The sequence below is a fragment of the Trichechus manatus genome, unplaced genomic scaffold (genome assembly GCF_000243295.1).
Source record: "Trichechus manatus latirostris isolate Lorelei unplaced genomic scaffold, TriManLat1.0 scaffold00078, whole genome shotgun sequence".
NCBI lineage: Eukaryota > Metazoa > Chordata > Mammalia > Sirenia > Trichechidae > Trichechus > Trichechus manatus.
In genome coordinates, this window is record NW_004444014.1 from 12,859,574 (window position 1) to 12,879,159 (window position 19,586).

General features: G+C 41.9%; 1 protein-coding gene across 2 annotated transcripts in view; it reads left to right on the forward strand.

The window, feature by feature from the left end:
• Positions 1 to 18,145, forward strand: part of LOC101347096 (zinc finger protein 24) — a 71,417-nt gene extending 53,272 nt beyond the window's left edge. Inside the window, exons 1-4 of one of the 2 annotated variants that reach the window (XM_012556809.2) lie at positions 12,159 to 12,254; positions 13,525 to 14,028; positions 14,298 to 14,439; positions 16,119 to 18,145. In XM_012556809.2, coding sequence (XP_012412263.1) covers positions 13,615 to 14,028; positions 14,298 to 14,439; positions 16,119 to 17,167 — 1,605 coding nt within the window. In that variant the 5' untranslated portion in view covers positions 12,159 to 12,254; positions 13,525 to 13,614 and the 3' untranslated portion in view covers positions 17,168 to 18,145. Of the gene's footprint in view, positions 1 to 12,158; positions 12,255 to 13,524; positions 14,029 to 14,297; positions 14,440 to 16,118 lie in introns of those variants that run through there. The other variant, XM_023735448.1, reaches the window with a different exon arrangement.
• The last annotated feature ends 1,441 nt before the right edge of the window (positions 18,146 to 19,586 follow it).

Here is a 19,586-nt window from a genome sequence, read left to right on the forward strand (position 1 = left end):
TCCATCCAATCAGGATTGAACCCTGGCTCCTCTGAGCTCTTATATGCATCTTGGCCTACGTTTATGATTACATTGAGCCATGTGTTTTCTATATACGTCAATCTCTGTTACTACACAATACATGCTTTGTTGGAACAGTATATTCTTTGTATATTCCACAAAACCTAAAAAAAAAAAAGATGCCTTACACATAGTAAGTAAACAATGTCTATTAAATTTAAATATTAATTGGATAATCACAGGGGATATTCAAAATAAGTTATAGCAGAATTTTAACAGATGATTAATTGCAAATGTGAATTTTTGCTTATTTTTAAATTCATTTATATTTTTGGTCCAAAAATTTGCATATATGTAGCCTGTTATCGATTATATATGTCAGAAATTAAAAAATAAAAACATAATTCTGATGAATTTTGCAACTTGAAAAAAAACGAATAGGCCTTTTAATTTTCAGACAGCATATACTCTACAAATTAATCATTTGTATTACTTTAGTTACCATTTTCGTTCAATCTATAGATGACAAGATAAACATAGTAATGGAGAAACTGTCACATTTTAATATGTGGAATTCTTTTTTTTTTTTTTAAATTGTTTTGTATGTTTAGAAGCTGCCAACAATTGATTAAATAGTAGTATTGAAGAAGCGGCTTCAAACCACTTGAGTTCATGGGCTGCACTGATAGTGAAGTAAATCATATTTGCTGTGGACATTACAGGGACTTGTGCAAACTCATGCTCATTAGGAAAACCAAAACTAGACCAAAAAAAAAAAAAAAAAGAAGGCAGGGGTGTGCTGGAATTATCTAGTTAGTAAGTTCAATACCAGAATAGCACAGCATATTTACACACAGGAAATTTAAAGACAGATAACTAGCAGTAGCATAAGGTAGGACTCCACAGTTGTCATGGGGATAAGATATGGAGGGAATTTAAGTTTTCTCTACGTTCTCTAATATAACTTCTCTGATACACAATAATTAATTTGGACTCGCTAAAGGTTTGAGATTATAGCACTAACACAGTTCCTACTGAGTTCTGATTAAACACCTCCCACACTGATTTTTCCAATATCTGATAAGGTTCTGCATTAATACTGTTAACACATTTCTTACAATGATAAAATTTTCCTATTGTGAATTTTGTCTGAATAAAAGACTAGAACTTTTCTTACATTATAGCAAAGATAGGAATTTTTTTCCATGGTTACTTACATTGAGTAAGATTTTTACTTGCATGGAAGGTTTTCCCACAATTTGCAGTTTCCTCCTCAGAATTTTTCTTTAGTAATGTTGTCTGCACTCTGAATTAGACTTTCATTATAAAAATTAATGTTTTCTCCCTGGTGTGTATTTTTTAAATGTAACACAAGAGTTGAACATTGATTAAAGTCTTTTTCATAATCATCAGTATCATTCAAAGTATTTTTTTTCCCAGTATGGTGTCTGGTACTGAATAAAATTGGTGTCTACATTAAAAGTTTTCCCATACTTATCACATTTGTATTGCCATACCCAGAATGGACTTTCTCATGATTAATAAATTTAGAGAGTTGGCTAAAACTTCTGCTACAGTGAACACACTGGTAAAGTGTCTCTCCAGTGTGGATACTCTAGTGTTCAGTAACATCTGTGCAAGTGCTGAAGGCTTTTTCACACATCACATTTATATGGCTTCTCACTGGTGTGGATTCTTTGATGGTTAACAAGATCAGACCGTCGACTAACGCTTTTGCCACACTGACCACATGTATATGGCTTCTCACCAGTGTGGATTCTCTGATGTAGGATAAGAGCTGAGCACTGAGACTGAAAGCCTTTCCACACACATTGCAGTCCTGAACTCTCTCTAAAGGCTCTAAGGGAAGATCCTTTCTTGCCTCTTCCTAGCTTCTGGTGGTTCCTGGCAATCTTTGGCATTCCTTGGCTTGAATATGTATCACTCCATTCTGTCTCCATCTTCACATGGCCATCTTCCCTCTATGTCTCTCTCTGGGTCTCCTCTTTTCATAAGGACACCACTCACATTGGATTAGGAACTACCCTACCCCAGTATGACCGCATGTTACTTGACTGATAACATTTTCAAAGACCTTGTTTCTCAACAAGGTCACTATCTTAGTTTCTTAGGGCTTCGATAATAAAATACCACAAAGGGGATGGCTTTAAAGAACGGAAATCTATTTCTCACAGTTGTGGAGACTAGAATGTGGAATTGAAGGTGTCAGCAGGGCTATGGCTCTCTGTGTCAGCTCTAGGGGAAGCTCTTTCCTTATCTCCTTCAGTTTCTGGTAGCCCTGGGCATTTCCTGGTGTTCCTTGCCTTGTAGACAGATCTTCACATGCTGTCTTCCCACTGTGTCTGTCCTTTTTTATAAGATGCCACTCAGAAGAGATTAGGACTAGGACCCACCGTACTCCACTATGACTTCATTAACTGATAACATCTGCAAAGGAAATCCTTATTTCCCCAAACAAGGTCACAATTAGTAGTGCAGGGGTTAGGTCTTCAACTTATCTTTTCTAGGGACACAATTCATCCATAACAGTCTCATTCACAGGTATCAGGGGTTAGGACTTTATGTACACCTATCTGCATTGCACATGCAAACAGGCTGTACCTCAATCCTTCAGGTGGCCATAAGACTGCAAGGAATGAGGCACATACACACACTGGCATCAACCATTCCATGGGTGCTATGTTCATCTATGACTGAGCTGGACACAGGAGATACTTATACAGTGTTGGCAAAGTGAAAGCCATTATTATTATTTATAGAAAGCAAACAGTAAACAATAACAACAGATTCTCAAAAGGGAACCATCTACCCTTCACCCAAATTGCCCTTGTTCATTCTTATGTCACTGGGCCAGTGTGTCATGGTTCAGTTCAGATGCTGTGTTCACATCACCACTGCCCCGGTTACCACCACGCTGCCCAGGTACCCTGAATGGCTCCCAAGGCTTCTGCTCTGCTGCTGGGCCTCACTGGGCCTCGCCTCACTGATGGGAAGATCCCTGCACAAGATCTCCTGAGCCTCTTCCCCTGAGTCCTTCAAGGCCTCTGCCACTGGCTCCCACCATGCTGCCCAGGCCCATGTGGTTCCCTCTCTTGCTGCTACATTACCTAGGCCTGTGCTGCCCAGGGAGGGGGGCATGTGACACAGGACACACTCAGGTCTCTGCCCTGCACAGGTAAATGTTACAGCTCTTTAGCAGCAGGCAAACCTCCTGCACGGAGGTGCTCCACCGGTGACCTGCACAGAGAAGTTCCCAGTTCTCTCTCTGTGGGCCAGCAAGCCCACCATAGCTGTCTCTCTCTCCATGGGTCAACCAGCACACTGCCACTATGTCTTGCCATGGGCCAACTAGCCCATCATCTGTCTTCAGTGTTACAACTCTCACTTCTGGGTATAGCAGCTTCTAAGCGCAGGGACCCCAGATCCAAAGGATGCACTCTTCTTGTCGGTAGTGAGGTACCCAGAACCTCCGTGGGATTGGCTGTTATATAAACCTAACAGGATGGCAAAACTACCAATCCCCTAATTGGACTGCAAGGAGCTCAGTCCTATTAGGTGGATTTTCAAGCCACTATTTGTATAGTAGCTTGGCTTAAGAGCTTGGCTGCTAACCAAAAGGTTGGCAGTTTGAATCCATCAGCCACTCCTTGGAACTGGGGGCAGTTCTACTCCGTCCTATAGTGTCACTATGAGTCAGAATTGACAGGACAGCAATGGGTTTGGTGTTTTTTTTTTTTTTTTTTTTTGGTTATTTGCATAGTAAACCTGCCAATCCCTTGCAAGACTGTCGCCCAGCCAATAATTTTGTAGGAGTTAGAAGATCACAGCTAGAAAGGTCATATAAAGGAGATTCATCACACTGCAGACATCAACACATCTTTTGGGGGGACACAATTCAATCCATAACATATTGGAATAAAGGGACAGACAGGAAGCAAGGAGATCGATTAGGAAGATATTACAAAAGAGTCAATAAAGACCTGAATTGAGACAGTAGAAAGGAAAAGAAGACAAATCTGAGCTATAGCAGAAAATGATTCAATAGGACCAGAGTTAAACCTTATACTGGTCCTGAAATTTCTAGCGTAGTTACAATGATGTGAGGCCAAAAAGGCAAGTTTGGAGCCCTGGAGGCACAGTGAGAAACTGAGAAATTCCAAGAGGTTAGAGGTTATTCTCCAGATGCCAGGACAAAGGTCAGACCTCACTTTGAGTAAAGATAATTCCTCACTGAACATCCTAAAAAAAAGCCAACAAAACCTTTTTCAAACTTAATATGTTCTCTTATAAGAAGCCATCAACAGAGTGAAAATATTCCTGTGTTTGATCATACCTTACTGAGGGAAGAGAAAGCTGAAATCCAGCACTATTCTCCCATAATTTCCTTTTCAAAAGGCAATTTTGAAGGGATTTTTCAAAACAACCCATAGGCCTAGCAACTAGCCAATCAGATAGTGTGTAAATACAGAAACTCAAAACCCATGGATATGAAATCTAGTCATATTTGCTTATCTGTGCTAAAGTGACTCAATTTCCTATTTATTAAAGGTAAAATCTTTTGAACATCTTCACCACCACCACACCACCAACCCCATCACTTTTTTTTCCTTCCCCATTCTAAATTCTTTCACTTAACATGAACATCAGCTCTCTGCACAGTGGAGTATTTCCCTCTCCTACACGTGCTTACTGGGCTATGGCTGATAGTTTCTGATTTTTTTTTCTTTAATGAACTCATAGTGCTTTTGTATGGGGGCACTGGTGGTTCAGTGGTAGAATTCTTGCCTTCTATGTGGAAGAACTGGCGTTCATTCTTGGCCAGAATACCTCTGGCACAGCCACCACAATCAGCTATGATGCTGAACAGGATTCAATGAGTTTCCAGACTAAGACAGACTAGGAAGAAAGGCCTGGTGATCTGCTTCCAAAAATCAGCCATTGAAAACTCTGCTGCTCATGATGGTCTGATTGGCCCCTGATCATGGGGGCATTTTGGTCTGTTATGCATGGAGTTTCTATAATTCAGAGGCCAGCTCAACAGCAATTTCTGTCATAGCAGCACTAGATAACTAAGATAAGAGTGGCACTCCCAGTAGAGTGTAAGGTTCAGAAGGACAGTAACAAGTGCTTTTGTGACAAGAAAAAAAAATCTTCTATTGTTTAAATAGTTCATTCAAGTCACTCAGCTATGTTCTGATTAGTGTCTTAGAGTGTGTTATGGATTTAACTGTGTCCCCCCCAAAAGGTGTATCAACTTGGCTAGGCCATGATTCTCAGTACTGTGTGGTTGTCTACTATTTTGTGATCTAATGTGATTTTCCTGTGTGTTGTAAATCCTAATCTCTGCCTGTGGTTAATGATGTAAGATCAGGTTATGTTAAAAAGGATTAGGGTGGGATACAACAACCTTACTCAGGTCACAGCCTGGACAGATGTAAGGGGAGTTTCCCTGGGGTGTGGCCTACATCATCTTTTATCTTCTAAGAGACAAAAGAAGAAAGAAGGGAGCAGAGAGGGACCACATGCCACCCAAAAAGTAGTGCTGGGAACAGAGCCTGTCTTTTGGACCCAGGGTCCTTGCACTGAGATGCTCCTAAATCAGGGGAAGATTGATGCCAACAACCTTCCCCAGAGCCAACAGAGACAGAAAGACTTCCCCTGGAAGTGGCACGCTGAATTTGGACTTATAGCCTCCTAGACTGTGAGAGAATAAATTTCTCTTTGTTAAAGCCATCCACCTGTGATATTTCTGTTATAGCAGCACTAGATAACAGAGTGGGACTCTCAGTAGAATATAAGGTCCAGAAGGACAAAAAGGAGAGGGATTTTTATCAGTTTTAGTCTCTGCTATATTCCCAGCACGTAAAACAGTTCCCAGTACATGTGGACATTCTGGACATAAGTGCTTAATAAATGGATCAGAATTCACATCTGTCTAACTCTTAAGCTTACACTCTATCTACCACATTACAGTTTCCCAAACTAGTTTGATAATAAGAATCATCTGGATTATTTCTCAAAAATATAAATTCCTAGAATCCGCCCAAGGTATTCTGATTCAAGGCTTAGAAATGTACATTTTTAACAAGGACTCTAAATAATTCTTGTTGTTGTTGTAGTTGCCATAGGGTTGATTCTGACTCATGGCAACCCTATGTGTATTACAGTAGAACTGTGTTCCATAAGGTTTTTAGGGTTCAATGAATCGCTTTTATATGACCTTCCTAGCCATGATCTTGTAAGTCCCCAAAAATGACTGGCTGGGCCACGATCTTGCAATAGATGGGTAGATTATTATGCAAATAGTGGTTTGAAAATCCACCCAATAATATTGACTGACTTGCGGTCCACTGAGGGGATTGGTTGCTTCATGGTTCTGCCGGGAGGGCCATGTCTTGAAATTGACAAGGAGTTTTCTTATATAAGGGTCAATCCCACAGAGGTTCAGGGAAGACCTCACTACCATCAAAAAAAGTCTGGAGCAGAGCACGTCCTTTGGACCTGGGGTCTCTGCACTGAGAGCCTCCGAGACCCAGGAGAGAACTGTAACCCTGAAGACAGCACGAGACAACGAGAAACAGCAGCAGGCATGGCAGAGCTGAGCTGCTGAGTAACAGTGGCAGCAGGCGGAGCAGCGGAAACCATGAGACCAGCAGACAGCTGCAGTGGGCTTGCTGACCCACGGTGAGAAAATCGTATGCTTTTGGGCTGGAGGCTTGCTGGCGCAGCCCGATGTCTCTAGGCACTCATCGGTAGAGCTAAAAGAGCTGTAACATTTGCCCATGCAGGGCAGAGGCTTGAGTTGCCCGTGCAGGGGTTGCGCAGCGCCCCCCACCTTGGGAAGCATGACAGGAGCCACACGAGGTAGCATGGCAGCCCCGGTAGTATGGTGGCAGCTGGCAGGAGAGGCCTGGAAGGGCCCTGCAGCAGAGTAGAAGCCTCAGGAGCCATGCAGCCCCCCTGCGCAGCATGCTGGTAGCCGGAGGCAGCAGCAAAATGAACACAGCAGCTGACCTAAATCGAGGAGCACCTGCTCAGAAACATAAGAATGGACATGGGTAATCTGGGGAGCTCTGAGGGTGCAGTGGTTAAGTGCTCAGCTGCTAACCAAAATGTCACCGGTTCCAACCAAGGCAATTTAAAGCTACCAACTGCTCTTCAGGAGAAAGATGTGGCAGTCTGCTTCTCTAAAAATTTACAGCCTTGGAAACCCTGTGGGGCAGTTCTACTCTGTCCTATACAGTTGCTATGAGTCAGAGTCGATTTGATAGTAATGACATTGGTTTTCTGGAAGCACTTCTGCTTTGAGAATCTTTTCTTATTGCTTACTGTTCACTTTCTATAAATAATAAAAATGGCTTTCACTTTGCCACCACTATGTAAGCGTCTCATGTATCCAGCTCGATCACAGACGAACCCAGCATCCATGGCATGGTTGATGTCAGTGGGTGTATGTGCCGCATTCCTAGCAGTCTTATGGCTGCCTGAAAGCTTGAGGCACAGCCTGTCTGTATGTGCAATGCAGAAAGACAGGCAGGCAGCCAGTTTTATTCAGCTTCTTTAGCTGAGATTATTTTAAAAATAATTACTCTTACCCTATGCACTTAAAAGTCATAACTTAATCTTACATTGCATCTTTGTTCGAATTACCCATAAAGCACAACAGAAGCCTAGTGGCAGATCTTTATGAAGCGGCTGACAGGATTAAGAGCTAGGGTGGGGACACTGTCAAGTGATGTGTCATCGTGGTTAACCTGGAAAAGGAGGAAAATAGTAAACCACTAATAAGAGCCTACTTCTAGCTTTAACTCTGCTGTATGCAACTTTCTGTGTGGATTACACTTCAATATAAAGACAACAAAAATCCACACAACTGGACCAATAAGCAACTTCACAATAAATGGAAAAAATATTAAAGTTGTCAAGGATTTCATTTTACTTGGATCTACAATCAGCGCCCATGGAAGCAGCAGACAAGAAATGAAACAATGTATTGCTTTGGGCACATCTGCTGCAAAAGACCTCTTTAAAGTGCTCAAAAGCAAAGATATCACTTTGAGGACTAAGGTGCACCTGATCCAATTCATGGTATTTTCAATCACCCCATATAGATGTGAAAGCTGGACAACAAATAAGGAAGACTGCTTTGAATTACGGTGTTGGCAAAGAATCTTGAATATACTACGGACTACCAGAAGAATGGACAAATCTGTCTTGGAAGAAATACAGCCAGACTGCTCCTTGGAAGTAAAGATAGGGAGACTTTGTCTCATGTACTTTGGACATGTTATCAGGAGGGACCAATCCTTAGAGAAGGACATCATGCTTGGTAAAGTACAGGGTCAGCAAAAAAAAGGAAGACCCTCAACAAGATGGACTGACACAGTGGCTGTAATAATGGGCTCAAACATAGCAACGAGCTGAGGATGGTACAGGATCGGGCAGTGTTTCGTTATGTTGTACATAGGGTTGCTATGTGTTGGAACTGACTCAACGGCACCTAACAACAACATGCATGATACGCACAAGAATGCACTTATGAGCAACCTCAAGTGTTTTCTTTGACAATGAAGAAAGATAAACAACTTAGTAACTAAGGCTTTTGTTTTCTATCTTGGATGATACAAACAAGCATTGTCTTGTTCTGTTAATACATCTATTATCTATGTCTGAAAACACAATGCTAAGTTGTGACATCATGGTAACAATAACAGAATACAACAGCATAAGCATATTATTAAAAATTGTCCTTCCAGAATATTCTACTTCTTTGAACCCTTCAAAAACTTACTACCATTAGTTTTAGTACCAATATTCTCTTATATGTACGTATATACGTATGCATTCATTCATTCTTTCACAAAATCTTAGTACAATGCTAGGTTGTACTGAAGAGACAACAATGGAAAAACAAAGCCCCTGCTTTGTGGAGTCTGTACACTAGAAGTTAAAGCATTTGGTGACGTGACAGAGCATGTCTTTGATTTCATTTGAATGCTCGAATTTTCTTACCAGTGTTTCATATATATTAATGCTCACCCTGGGTGATGCAAATGGTTAACGTGCTCAGCAGCTAACTGAAAGGGTGGAGGTTCGAGTCCACCGAGAGGTGCCTCAGAAGAAAGGCCTGATGATCTACTTCGAAAAAATCAGCCATTGAAAACCCTATGGAACACCGTTCTACTCTGACACATATTTGGTCGCCAAGAGTCCGTGTCAACTGCACAGCAACTGGTGGTGGTGGTAAAAATGGCCTTACCTCCACACATCTAGCTATGTGAGATTACTAAAAGGCTTAACCAATAAGGATATTTAGTAAAATTTTCTATTACTGGAGCTGAAAGCATTTTAGTTATCTTCTCTCTTTCAACAGTTCCAGTCCTAAATAGCAGGCTTCTCAATGTAACAAGCTGCTATAGACTGGATGCAAAGATAATTTTGCAAATCCAAAATTTCCTCCTGTCTCTGTATGTTCAAGCTGTTCCTCCCATCAAAAGGTGGAACCTATTTCCCCTTCCCTTGAATCTAGTCCTTCTGCCAACAGAATGCAGCAGAAGTGATACAATGCCAGTTCTGGACCTAGGCCTTAGGAGAATTAGCATCTCTCTCCTTTGCTCTCTTGGAAGCCAGCCACCATTTAAGGAAGCCTGGACTAAACAACAATCTTTATGGAAGCTCTTTCTCCCACAGAGCTGATGGGTGGGTTTGATCTGCCAACCTTTTGGTTAGTAGCCATGCATTTCGCCACCAGGGCTCATTAATGAAGTCTTAACAAATAGTAAAAAAAAAACACATACATACTTAGTTTAGTTTAGTCTTAGTTTACTGCTGGTGCTGTAACAGAAATACCACAAGTGGATGATTTTAAAGAAATTTGTTTTCTCACAGTTCAGGAGGCTAGAAGTCTGAATTCAGGGCACTGGCTGTAGGGGGAGGCTCTCTCAGTTAGCTCCGGAGGAAGAGCCTTCTTTCTTTCAGCTTCTGTAGCCCTGGAGTTCCTCGGTTCCTTGACGGTCCCCACGTGGCCTGTAACTTCCCCTGTTTGTGCTTCCTTGTCTCTGTGTCTATGCTGCTCCTTATAACTTAGAAGTGATTAGGTCAGGACACACCCTACACTGACAGGGCCTCATGAACATAACAAAGAAAAACTTATTTCCAAATAGGATTATATCCACAGGTACAGTGGTTAGGATTCCAATATATATCTTAACAACAACAATAAAAAAAACGGTTGCGGTCAAGTCAATTCCAACTCATAGCGACCATACAGGACAGAGTAGAACTGCCCCACAGAGTTTCCAAGGACCGCCTGGTGGATCGAACTGCCAAACTATCTTAGGGGGACACAATTTAATCCATAACAAATACTAACACTTCAATAAAAAACGGCAAATGTAATTTCTCTGAAGAAATAAAAATGGTTAATAAAAATGAGAGGGAAAACAATCTCAACACCAGATTCTTTCATTAAAAAAAAAAAGCAAATTAAAACAACATGATGCACCATTTTTCACTTACTAAATGGTCAGAAGAAGAACTTAAATGCTAAGACTCAGTGCTAGCTAGGTTCCAATAAGGAAAAAAAAAAAAAAAGGGAAAACCCCCCTTACAGGCGGAGTATGGAACTCCTCACTTGAAAATATGCTCAAAATTTTGGTGTGCTTGGAGGTCCCTGGGTGGTGAAAACATATATCGACTCAATGGCAATGGGTTTGGTTTTGGTTTACTAACCTAAAGACTGATGGTTTGAACCTGCCCAGCAACGCCTCATAAAAAAGGCCTGGCGATCTGCTTTCGTAAAGATTACAGCCAAGAAAACTCTACAGAGATCACTTCTACTCTGTAACACAGGGGGTTGCCATGAGTCTGAATTGGCTCCACCATGAAGGGTGTGATTTTTGGTTTCGACAAAATGTTTCTATTCTCCTGGCATCCAGAATTCTGGGTTCATGGAATTGGGGTGACCCACCCAGGCCATCCAATCCTAGGTGTCATCTTGAACCTAGAAGGAACTGGTTCCGTGGAGTCACCTTCATGTCAAACAACAGCATAGTAAGCACCTTCTTGGAAACCTTTTGGCCTTAGGTATTACCTTCTTTTGGAAAATAATCTATGTGCAGCCAACTTCAAGAAGCAGCAACTGCAGGGTCTGAGTACAGGCTGTTTTAGGACGTACGGCATGTCCTTAAAAAAAAAAAAAAAACTTATTCAATCTGTATGCTGAGCGAATAATCCCAAAAGCTGGAAAATATGAAGAAGAACACGGCATCAGGATTGGAAGAAGACTCATTATCTGTGAAATGCAGATGACACAACCTTGCTTGCTGAAAGTGAAGAGGACTTGAAGCACTTCCTGATGAAGATCAAAGACCACAGCCTTCCATATGGATTACAACTCAACATAAAGGAGACAAAAATCCTCACAACTGGACCAATAAGCAATATCATGATAAACGGAGAAAAGACTGAAGTTGTCAATCTCTTGAGAAATTAACATTAACAATGACTTATATAACTGGCTTTCATTGTCCCCTTCTCAGAGTGCCTTCTCCATACGCCCAGGTGATGCTGCCCAATCTGAATCGGGCTCACAATATATTGTATTACACTAATTTTTGGTGTTTCTCTAAGCAATTTATTTATTTTTTACAGTTTTTGGCGTTCTTTGTTCCAAAGTGCTTGATTTGAGGCAGTATCTACTGCTGTAAAATGGGGATAACATACCTACCGCATAGAGCTGTTGCAAGGCTCAACTGGTAAGCACTGGAAAGCTCAACACAAATGATTTACTTTTTGTCCAGTCTCTTTCATCCACCTTAACTTTCCAGAAAATCCTGAAAAAGAACTGGAATTACTGGGAAATCTGAATACATTTCTGGAAAATTGGAGGCAGGATAGTCGAGGAGTGATGTGGGGCCAAAAACGGTGGGTGGCAGTGGGCGCAGGCCAGGGTAGTAAGCGCACAAGGCGTGGAGCGCGCCCCTCCCGACGGCCGTCTCTCATCTGGAAGAAAACCGCTACTCTCAGTCCAGCAGCCATAGCCCGCAGTATGCAGTAAAATGAGAATTCACGGCGATGATTGGCTGACTGTGAGCAAGGGGCGGGGCGGACGGAGGCTCGGGAGGGCACAACAGCCTGGCGCGAGAGCGGAAGGTCACGGCGCGTATTTCCGGTCTTTGTGGCTCCGCGCTCTAGGTCGGTGGCGGTCTCCTTGTCTACCCCAGGGCTTCGCGGTGAGGGACGCGGGCCCTGAGGCGAGGGAGGACGGGGAGGTTGCGCTGCCGGAGCGTTGGGCGCAGGGTGAAGGAGTCCCGCCCCTCGACCTGGCCGCCCCGGGGTCGTGGCTGTTTGGGAACGGAGAGGACGCCGGCACTCAATCCTCTGCTTTCCGGCAGAAAACAGTTATTCCCCACCTCGGTGACTTTGCAAACGCGCTGGTTTAACTGAGGATATAAATATAGAAAGGTTAGTGTAGCCAAGCTGGTAAATTAGTCACAGATTTGTCGCATAAATATTGTGGTCAGTCTCTTAGGTTAACCGTAATGTTAGGGTTTAATTTTACTCATCTGTCCTGCTGACTGGTTTAGGGGTTCTCCTATCGCTATACTCCTATCCTAAAATGAGATCATGTTTGCTCTGTACCACAACATATCTACATGATTATTGCCATGTTTCACTTTTAAATTTTTTATCCCCAGTATCTTCTCGCTTTTTGAGGGCTGAGCTTGTTCATCTTACTCCTTTTGGGTCTCTTTATGATATTTAACATGTTTTGAATACTTGGTAAGCATTTAACAAATATTTAATTCCTTCGTAGACTAATTTATTCCCTGAGCAAGGACCTTTGTATCTTAGTGCCCCACAAAGGACAGAGCCCAGAGTGAGTACCTCAGTGTTGATTGAAGGAATTCACTGAATCCCAAATTGGATCAGCAAGCAAATATTGGATAATATTTTTATTTACGCCAACTAATGTTTTAATGTCAATTTTAAAAATGTTTTATTACTACCTTAAATGAATAGCAACATCACTTGTCATAGATAGAAAGTAGCTAAAAATAAAATATTTGGAAGTCAGTATTATTAATTTCTAGATACTGTTGCCCTCGGAATCTGAAGCCTGTACTTTGTCTATTAAAAATGGAATTCTGCATGTTTACAGACTTGTTAAACACACACTAGCACCCCAAATTTTTCCCCTTGATGAAATCAGGCTTGAAAGAGAATTGAAAAGGAAATAATTTTCTCACTATGGGATTAATGTTCGCGTTGTGTTCTTTTACTTCTAAAGTCATGTCTTAAAGCATTAGTGGTAGGAATTCTACAAAAGGGACAACACTGAACAAGGCGACTGATTTTTAGTCTCTTATTTGATTATAGTTTATTTAGATACAGTCTAAAATCTGCTCCCTTTCAATAAATTACGGGAGTGATAGATTTAATTTATGAGTTCCTACAAATTTTTTCACTGCTATAAGTTAACAATGCTTTTGTATCCTCTAGGAAAGCCTTTGAATGAAGAAATGCTAAAGGAAACTATGAAGCACAGATCCCAGTTGTAGTGAGCTTTTTGATAAGCTGTTTCAGCCTAGAATGGCTGTGGAATCCAGAGTACTTTCAAACCCAGTAACTCAGGATCCTCAGGAACAAGAACTAATAGTAGTGAAAGTAGAAGAAGGCCTTTCCTGGGGTCAGAAATCTAAACAGGATGGGAGTGCCCAATCCTGCCAAGAAATATTTCGCCAGCAATTCAGAAAGTTTTGCTACAAGGAGACACCTGGGCCTCGGGAGGCTCTGGGCCGACTCCAGCAGCTTTGCTATCGGTGGCTGATGCCAGAGTTGCACACAAAGGAACAGATCCTGGAACTGCTGGTGTTGGAACAGTTCTTGAGCATCCTGCCTGAGGAGCTGCGGGTCTGGGTTCAGCAACAGAGTCCAAAAAGTGGCGAGGAAGCTGTGACCCTGTTGGAGGATTTGGAGAGAGAGTTTGATGATCCAGGGCAACAGGTGGGAACAGGGAGATGTGATGTGTTACGGGAGAAGGAATTTCCAGGCTGGAGCATGTGGTATCATCATAACAATAGGATGAAAATTTGTTGTTATTGAACCATAACCCTGAAGTGACTGCTTGGGACAGTATAAGTCTCTACCCTTAAATGTTTTTTCCCCCATCCCTCGTCCCTGGGGATGTCCTTGTTGCACTCTTCTCTGAGATTTTTACTCACCAGTTTCCCAGGGTTATTCTCACTGAGCTAATCATATTTTATTGACTTTAGGTTCCTGCTAGTCCACAGGGTCCAGCAGTGCCATGGAAGGATTTGACATTTCTTGGAGCGTCCCAAGAGTCAACAAACGTCCAGCTCCAGCCTTTAAAGACACAGCTGAAATCCTGGGAACCTTGCCTTTCCCACAGAAGTGGTGAGGAATAGAAAATCATCTGGAGACTTTCATTAATTAGGCCTCTGGTTTTGAGGGTGCAGGATTAATTGCATTTTGTAAGCTTGCTACATCACCTTTATGCTATGTGAGCATCACTTTATTATTTTAGGCCAGAGGTGCTCACTTTATCATCCTTGTTTCCAATAACCCTGATAAATTGCAGTCAGCCCTCCTTTGTCAGTTTACCTGTCATTCGTTCACTTACTCATTTCTCAGTTTACAATTTACTAGAGTGCTAATACGTGTCCATTACTGTGCTAGGCACTGGATCCCTATCTTCAAGGAGCTTTCAGGTCTGGGTAGGGTAGTGGATGAGCAACAAAGCATTGCAACATAGTGTAGTAAGTTATAGAATAAAAGTAGGCACTAGGTAGTCGTGGTTCAGTGTTAGAATTCTTTTGTGATGTGTGCGGGAAACCAGAGTTCGATTCCCAGTTAGTGTACCTCAAGCGCAGCCATCACCCATCTGTCAGTGGAGGCAGTGTGTTGCAATGATTCTGAAGAGATTTCAGCAGAGCTTCTACACTAAGACAGACGGATTGCTAAGAGTGGAGGCTGAGGGAAAGGAGTTTGAGACTGATAACTCAATCTTTCAGTCTTGAGCCATCTGCTTAATGGTGGTGCTATTCATGTACATGGAGTCCCTGCATGGCGCAGGCGATTAAGTGCTGTACTACTAGCCAAAGGTTGGCAGTTCAAACCCACCCAGAGGCACATTGGAAGACAAGCCTGGCTGGTAGTCTGCTTCCAGAAAACCCGATGGAGCACAATTCTCTGACATATATGGGGTCACCGTGAGTCAGAATCAACTTGACAGCGACTAACAATAACAATTGAAGTAAATAGGAAAACGTAAGAGAAAACATATATGATGATGTGTTTGGGACATTTTGATGCTTGTAAAATATGAATAAAATGCCCAGTTAGCAGTTGGATATGAGAGTCTAGAGCTCAATAGAGAGAGATGGGATAGAGTTGGAGACCTGGGAAGACACTAGTTTATAGTAGTGATTGAAGCTAAGGGGGTAGTTTGTAGAGTGGATTCATGAGAGCCCATAACACAATCCTGAGGAACACTAATGTTTGAGTGACTGGGCCTGAAAACAAGGAACAGCACAGAAATCAAGCCAGTGTTGCTGGAAGAGAACATCTCTAGAAGGAAGGCAGTTTCGCCAAAGTCAAATGCTGCAGAGAGACCAACTAAATAAGAAAATATCCATTGGATTAAGCAGCTATGAAGCTGGTGACCTTGATGAGAACAGTATCAGTGGAAGTAAAGCAGAGGAAGGCAGAAACCAGATTGCAGAATGGGGATGAGTACAGACAACCCTTTGAAGAAGCTTTACTTTGAATGGGAGTGAGTGAGGTTGCTTTAAGGAGATATGTGGGCAAGGAACTTTATATGCTGATGAACAGGAGTCAGAGAAAGAGGTTAAAAATAATAGGAAAGAAGCAATTGGTAATTGATCAACTGACCTCGTAGTGTAGATGGAGGCCTTAACATTAGAAAGGAGGAGAGACCATAGTATAGTCAGTTAAAGAAAAGATATATGAACAGTGACGTCTTGGAGGTAGAAGCTTCTATTTTCTCTCAAGTAGAGGGTGAATATTGAGAGTGAGTGGAGAAATGTAAAATCTGTTGCTATTTTTCATTTCAGATTGTGAGAACAATGAATCAGCAACAAGGGAGGAAATTTTTGGGCAAAAATCTCAGAGACTTCCCCTGAAACCTTCGTTTGGAGAAGTTAGTGAAGATGAGAATCCTTTAGAGTGGCAGCAAGGAAGTGCTCCAGGGGGGAAATTAAGATCCCCTTCCCAAGGAGACAGTTTTAGTCAAGTGATCTTCACACACGAATCTCTAGGAAAAAGAGACCATCATGATAATCCTCAAAAAAGGTTGAGTCTAAGTACAAACTCTGTAACATATCAGAAAGTTCATACAGAAGAGAGACCTTATAAGTGTGATGTGTGTGGGCACAGCTTCAAACAGCATTCCTCTCTAACACAGCATCAAAGAATCCATACTGGAGAAAAGCCCTACAAGTGTAACCAATGTGGGAAGGCCTTTAGTTTGAGGTCATATCTTATTATTCATCAGAGGATTCATAGTGGGGAGAAAGCATATGAATGCAGTGAATGTGGGAAAGCCTTCAATCAGAGCTCAGCCCTTATTAGACATCGGAAGATTCATACTGGTGAGAAAGCTTGTAAATGTAATGAATGTGGCAAAGCATTCAGTCAAAGTTCATATCTGATTATACATCAAAGAATTCACACTGGTGAGAAACCGTATGAATGTAATGAGTGTGGGAAAACCTTTAGTCAAAGCTCAAAGCTTATTAGACATCAGCGAATACATACAGGAGAGAGACCTTATGAATGTAACGAATGTGGAAAAGCTTTCAGGCAGAGCTCAGAGCTGATTACCCATCAGAGGATACACAGTGGAGAGAAACCCTATGAATGTAATGAATGTGGAAAAGCCTTCAGTTTGAGCTCAAACCTCATCAGACATCAGAGAATTCACAGTGGAGAGGAACCTTATCAGTGTAATGAATGTGGCAAAACCTTCAAAAGGAGCTCAGCCCTTACTCAGCATCAGAGAATTCACTCTGGGGATGAAGCTTATATATGTAGTGAGTGCGGGAAAGCTTTCAGGCACCGATCAGTCCTTGTGCGACATCAGAGAGTCCACACTGTAGAGTAACTTATGAATACGATCACTATTGTAAATATTTTGGTCAGATTTCTTGTCTGTTAGTCGAAAGCGTTTACTTTGGAGCAAAGTTCCATAAAGGTTGTAAACTACTAGGTCTTCACTCAGTCTAACTTGCGACGTGTAGCTCTTCCCAGTGCTAATGAAAGTTGACCCTTAAAAGCTTTTTCTGTGACTAATGAGAATGACAGCTGGGAGAGCCATTAGTTTCAGCTTTTTTATTACCATTAAGAATACTCAGGAAATAGGAATGTAACATTGAAACCTCACTTTCCATCAGAATATCATGAAAAAGATTACAGTGACCCAGACTGCATTGCTATATCTTATTGTCAGTGTGCCAGGGCTGGGATGATGTGGACAGCATGAGGGATTTTTTGTCACTCTCAGGATCTCAAAAAACATTTTAATATCCCAAATAAGTACAGTGACACGGCAACAACAAAGATGGAGAAACAGGGTCTCATCGATTATTTGTCTAGCCCAGGGAAGGCCAGAAACTAGGAGTGAGAAGAAAAAACACAAATTAATTCAGTGTCTGCCAGGCACTAGGGATACAACGGAAAATGAAACATACTCTACAGTCTAATGGAAAGGGCAGTCAGGCAAGCAAGGACACTACAGTGTGATCAGTGCTGTGACTCAAAGGAGAAGCATCTGTCCCAGGCTTGGATCAGGGAACGCTTCTTGGAAAAACGTCTTGAGGATGAGTAGGAGTTAGCCATGGGGTAGGCCAGGGAAGACTTTTCCCAACAAACAGAAGGAACAAAGCCTAGGAAGAGAAAGTGGCACATCTGCAAAGTAAAAATATAAGGCCACTTTGTATGAAGTTCTTTTGCAGTGGGGTCATGTTTAAGAGAGGGATGGTGCCAGAATCTTTTAAGTAGTGCCTGTATCATAATATGGGCCGATAGAGAAGTTTCTGTTAATACAGTAAAACCAAGAGCCCTTGGACCATGAGGTGGTGAGGAGCTTTGTCTTGGTCTAGTGTGACCCCAGGGAAAGGGTTTATACCTACTTTCCTTGCCAAACCTGTAGGCTAGGCTAGAACTTAACATGGGGATGGGGGTGGGGGGGTGGGCTGACAAAGAGCAAGCTTAGAGGCTAAGATACAAAGGTCTAAGTCTCCTTTCCTAAACATGAGGGCTCCCTTCTTTCCTAAGTATCAGAACTGCTATCAGATTTCTCCTAACTCCCAAGGCTATAGGTTAGAAACTGCTATGGTTGCCATATCATTTGTTTCTGGGGCTGTATCACACAGTTCCTAGTACACCCTGGGGCTCAGGTGCTCAAAATATGTTTGTTTCTCTTGGGGTTTATGAGTGATATTCTTCAGGCACTGCACATACGTTCAGTTTTGAGTTAATGTCACCAGTATTTCACGTATCTCTTGTGAATTTTGTTAAAGACAATGCTAAAGGGAAGTGACAACGGAAAGTAATAGTCATGGTGATCCAGAGATTTTCCTCCTCTGAGGGACCAGCAGGAAGGTACTTCTCAGTTCAAGGTGAAATTGTACAGGATAGTCGGCAACAGAAAGATACATCATTTAAAAGACCTGATAGTACAAACTTTGTTATTCCAAAACCGAATCTGTAGGGAAATTTTGAATCCTGACTATAGAGAAAGAGTTGTCATGATGATAAAAAGAAACAGAGAAGTAATGCTTCTGTTGGTACATTGTTAGGTATCCACAAACCGTAAGAATGGCAGAAGGGCTGAATGCCCCTGTCTGGGGAGAGAATGAAAAAAAAAAAAAAAGATAGTATCACTTGGAAAAGATGATAAAATGTAACAAAATGTATGGTAGGAGCTACTAAACTCATTTTCCTCCTTTTCCACAGAGAAAGACCCAAGGAAACTGAAAAGGGTAGGACAGACATTGAGTAGGAATAACTTGTAAGTGCTGCCGAGTCATTTGCAACTCATATAACAACTCTGTGTATAGCATGATGAAATACTGCCTGGTCCTGCGCCATCCTCACAATCGTTGCTCTGTTTGAGCGCAGTGTTGCAGCCACTGTGTCAGTCCATCTCGTTGAGGGCTTCTTTTTCACTAACCCTCTTTATCAAGCATGATGTCCTCCAGTGACTGGTCCCTCCAGATAATGTCCAAAGTACGTGAGACAAAATCTCGCCATCTCTGTTTCTGAGAACCATGCTGACTGTACTTCTTCCAAGACAGATTTGTTCGTTCTGGCATTCCATGGTATATTCAGTATTCTTCGCCAACACCATAATTCAAAGGCATCAGTTCTTTGGTCTTCCTTATTCCCAGCTTTCCCATGCATATGAGGTGATTGAAAATACTATGGCTTGAGTCAGGTTCACCTTAGTTCTCAAAGTGGTGTCTTTACTTTTGAACACTTTAAAGAGGTCTTATGCAGTAGATTTGCCCAATGCAATTTGT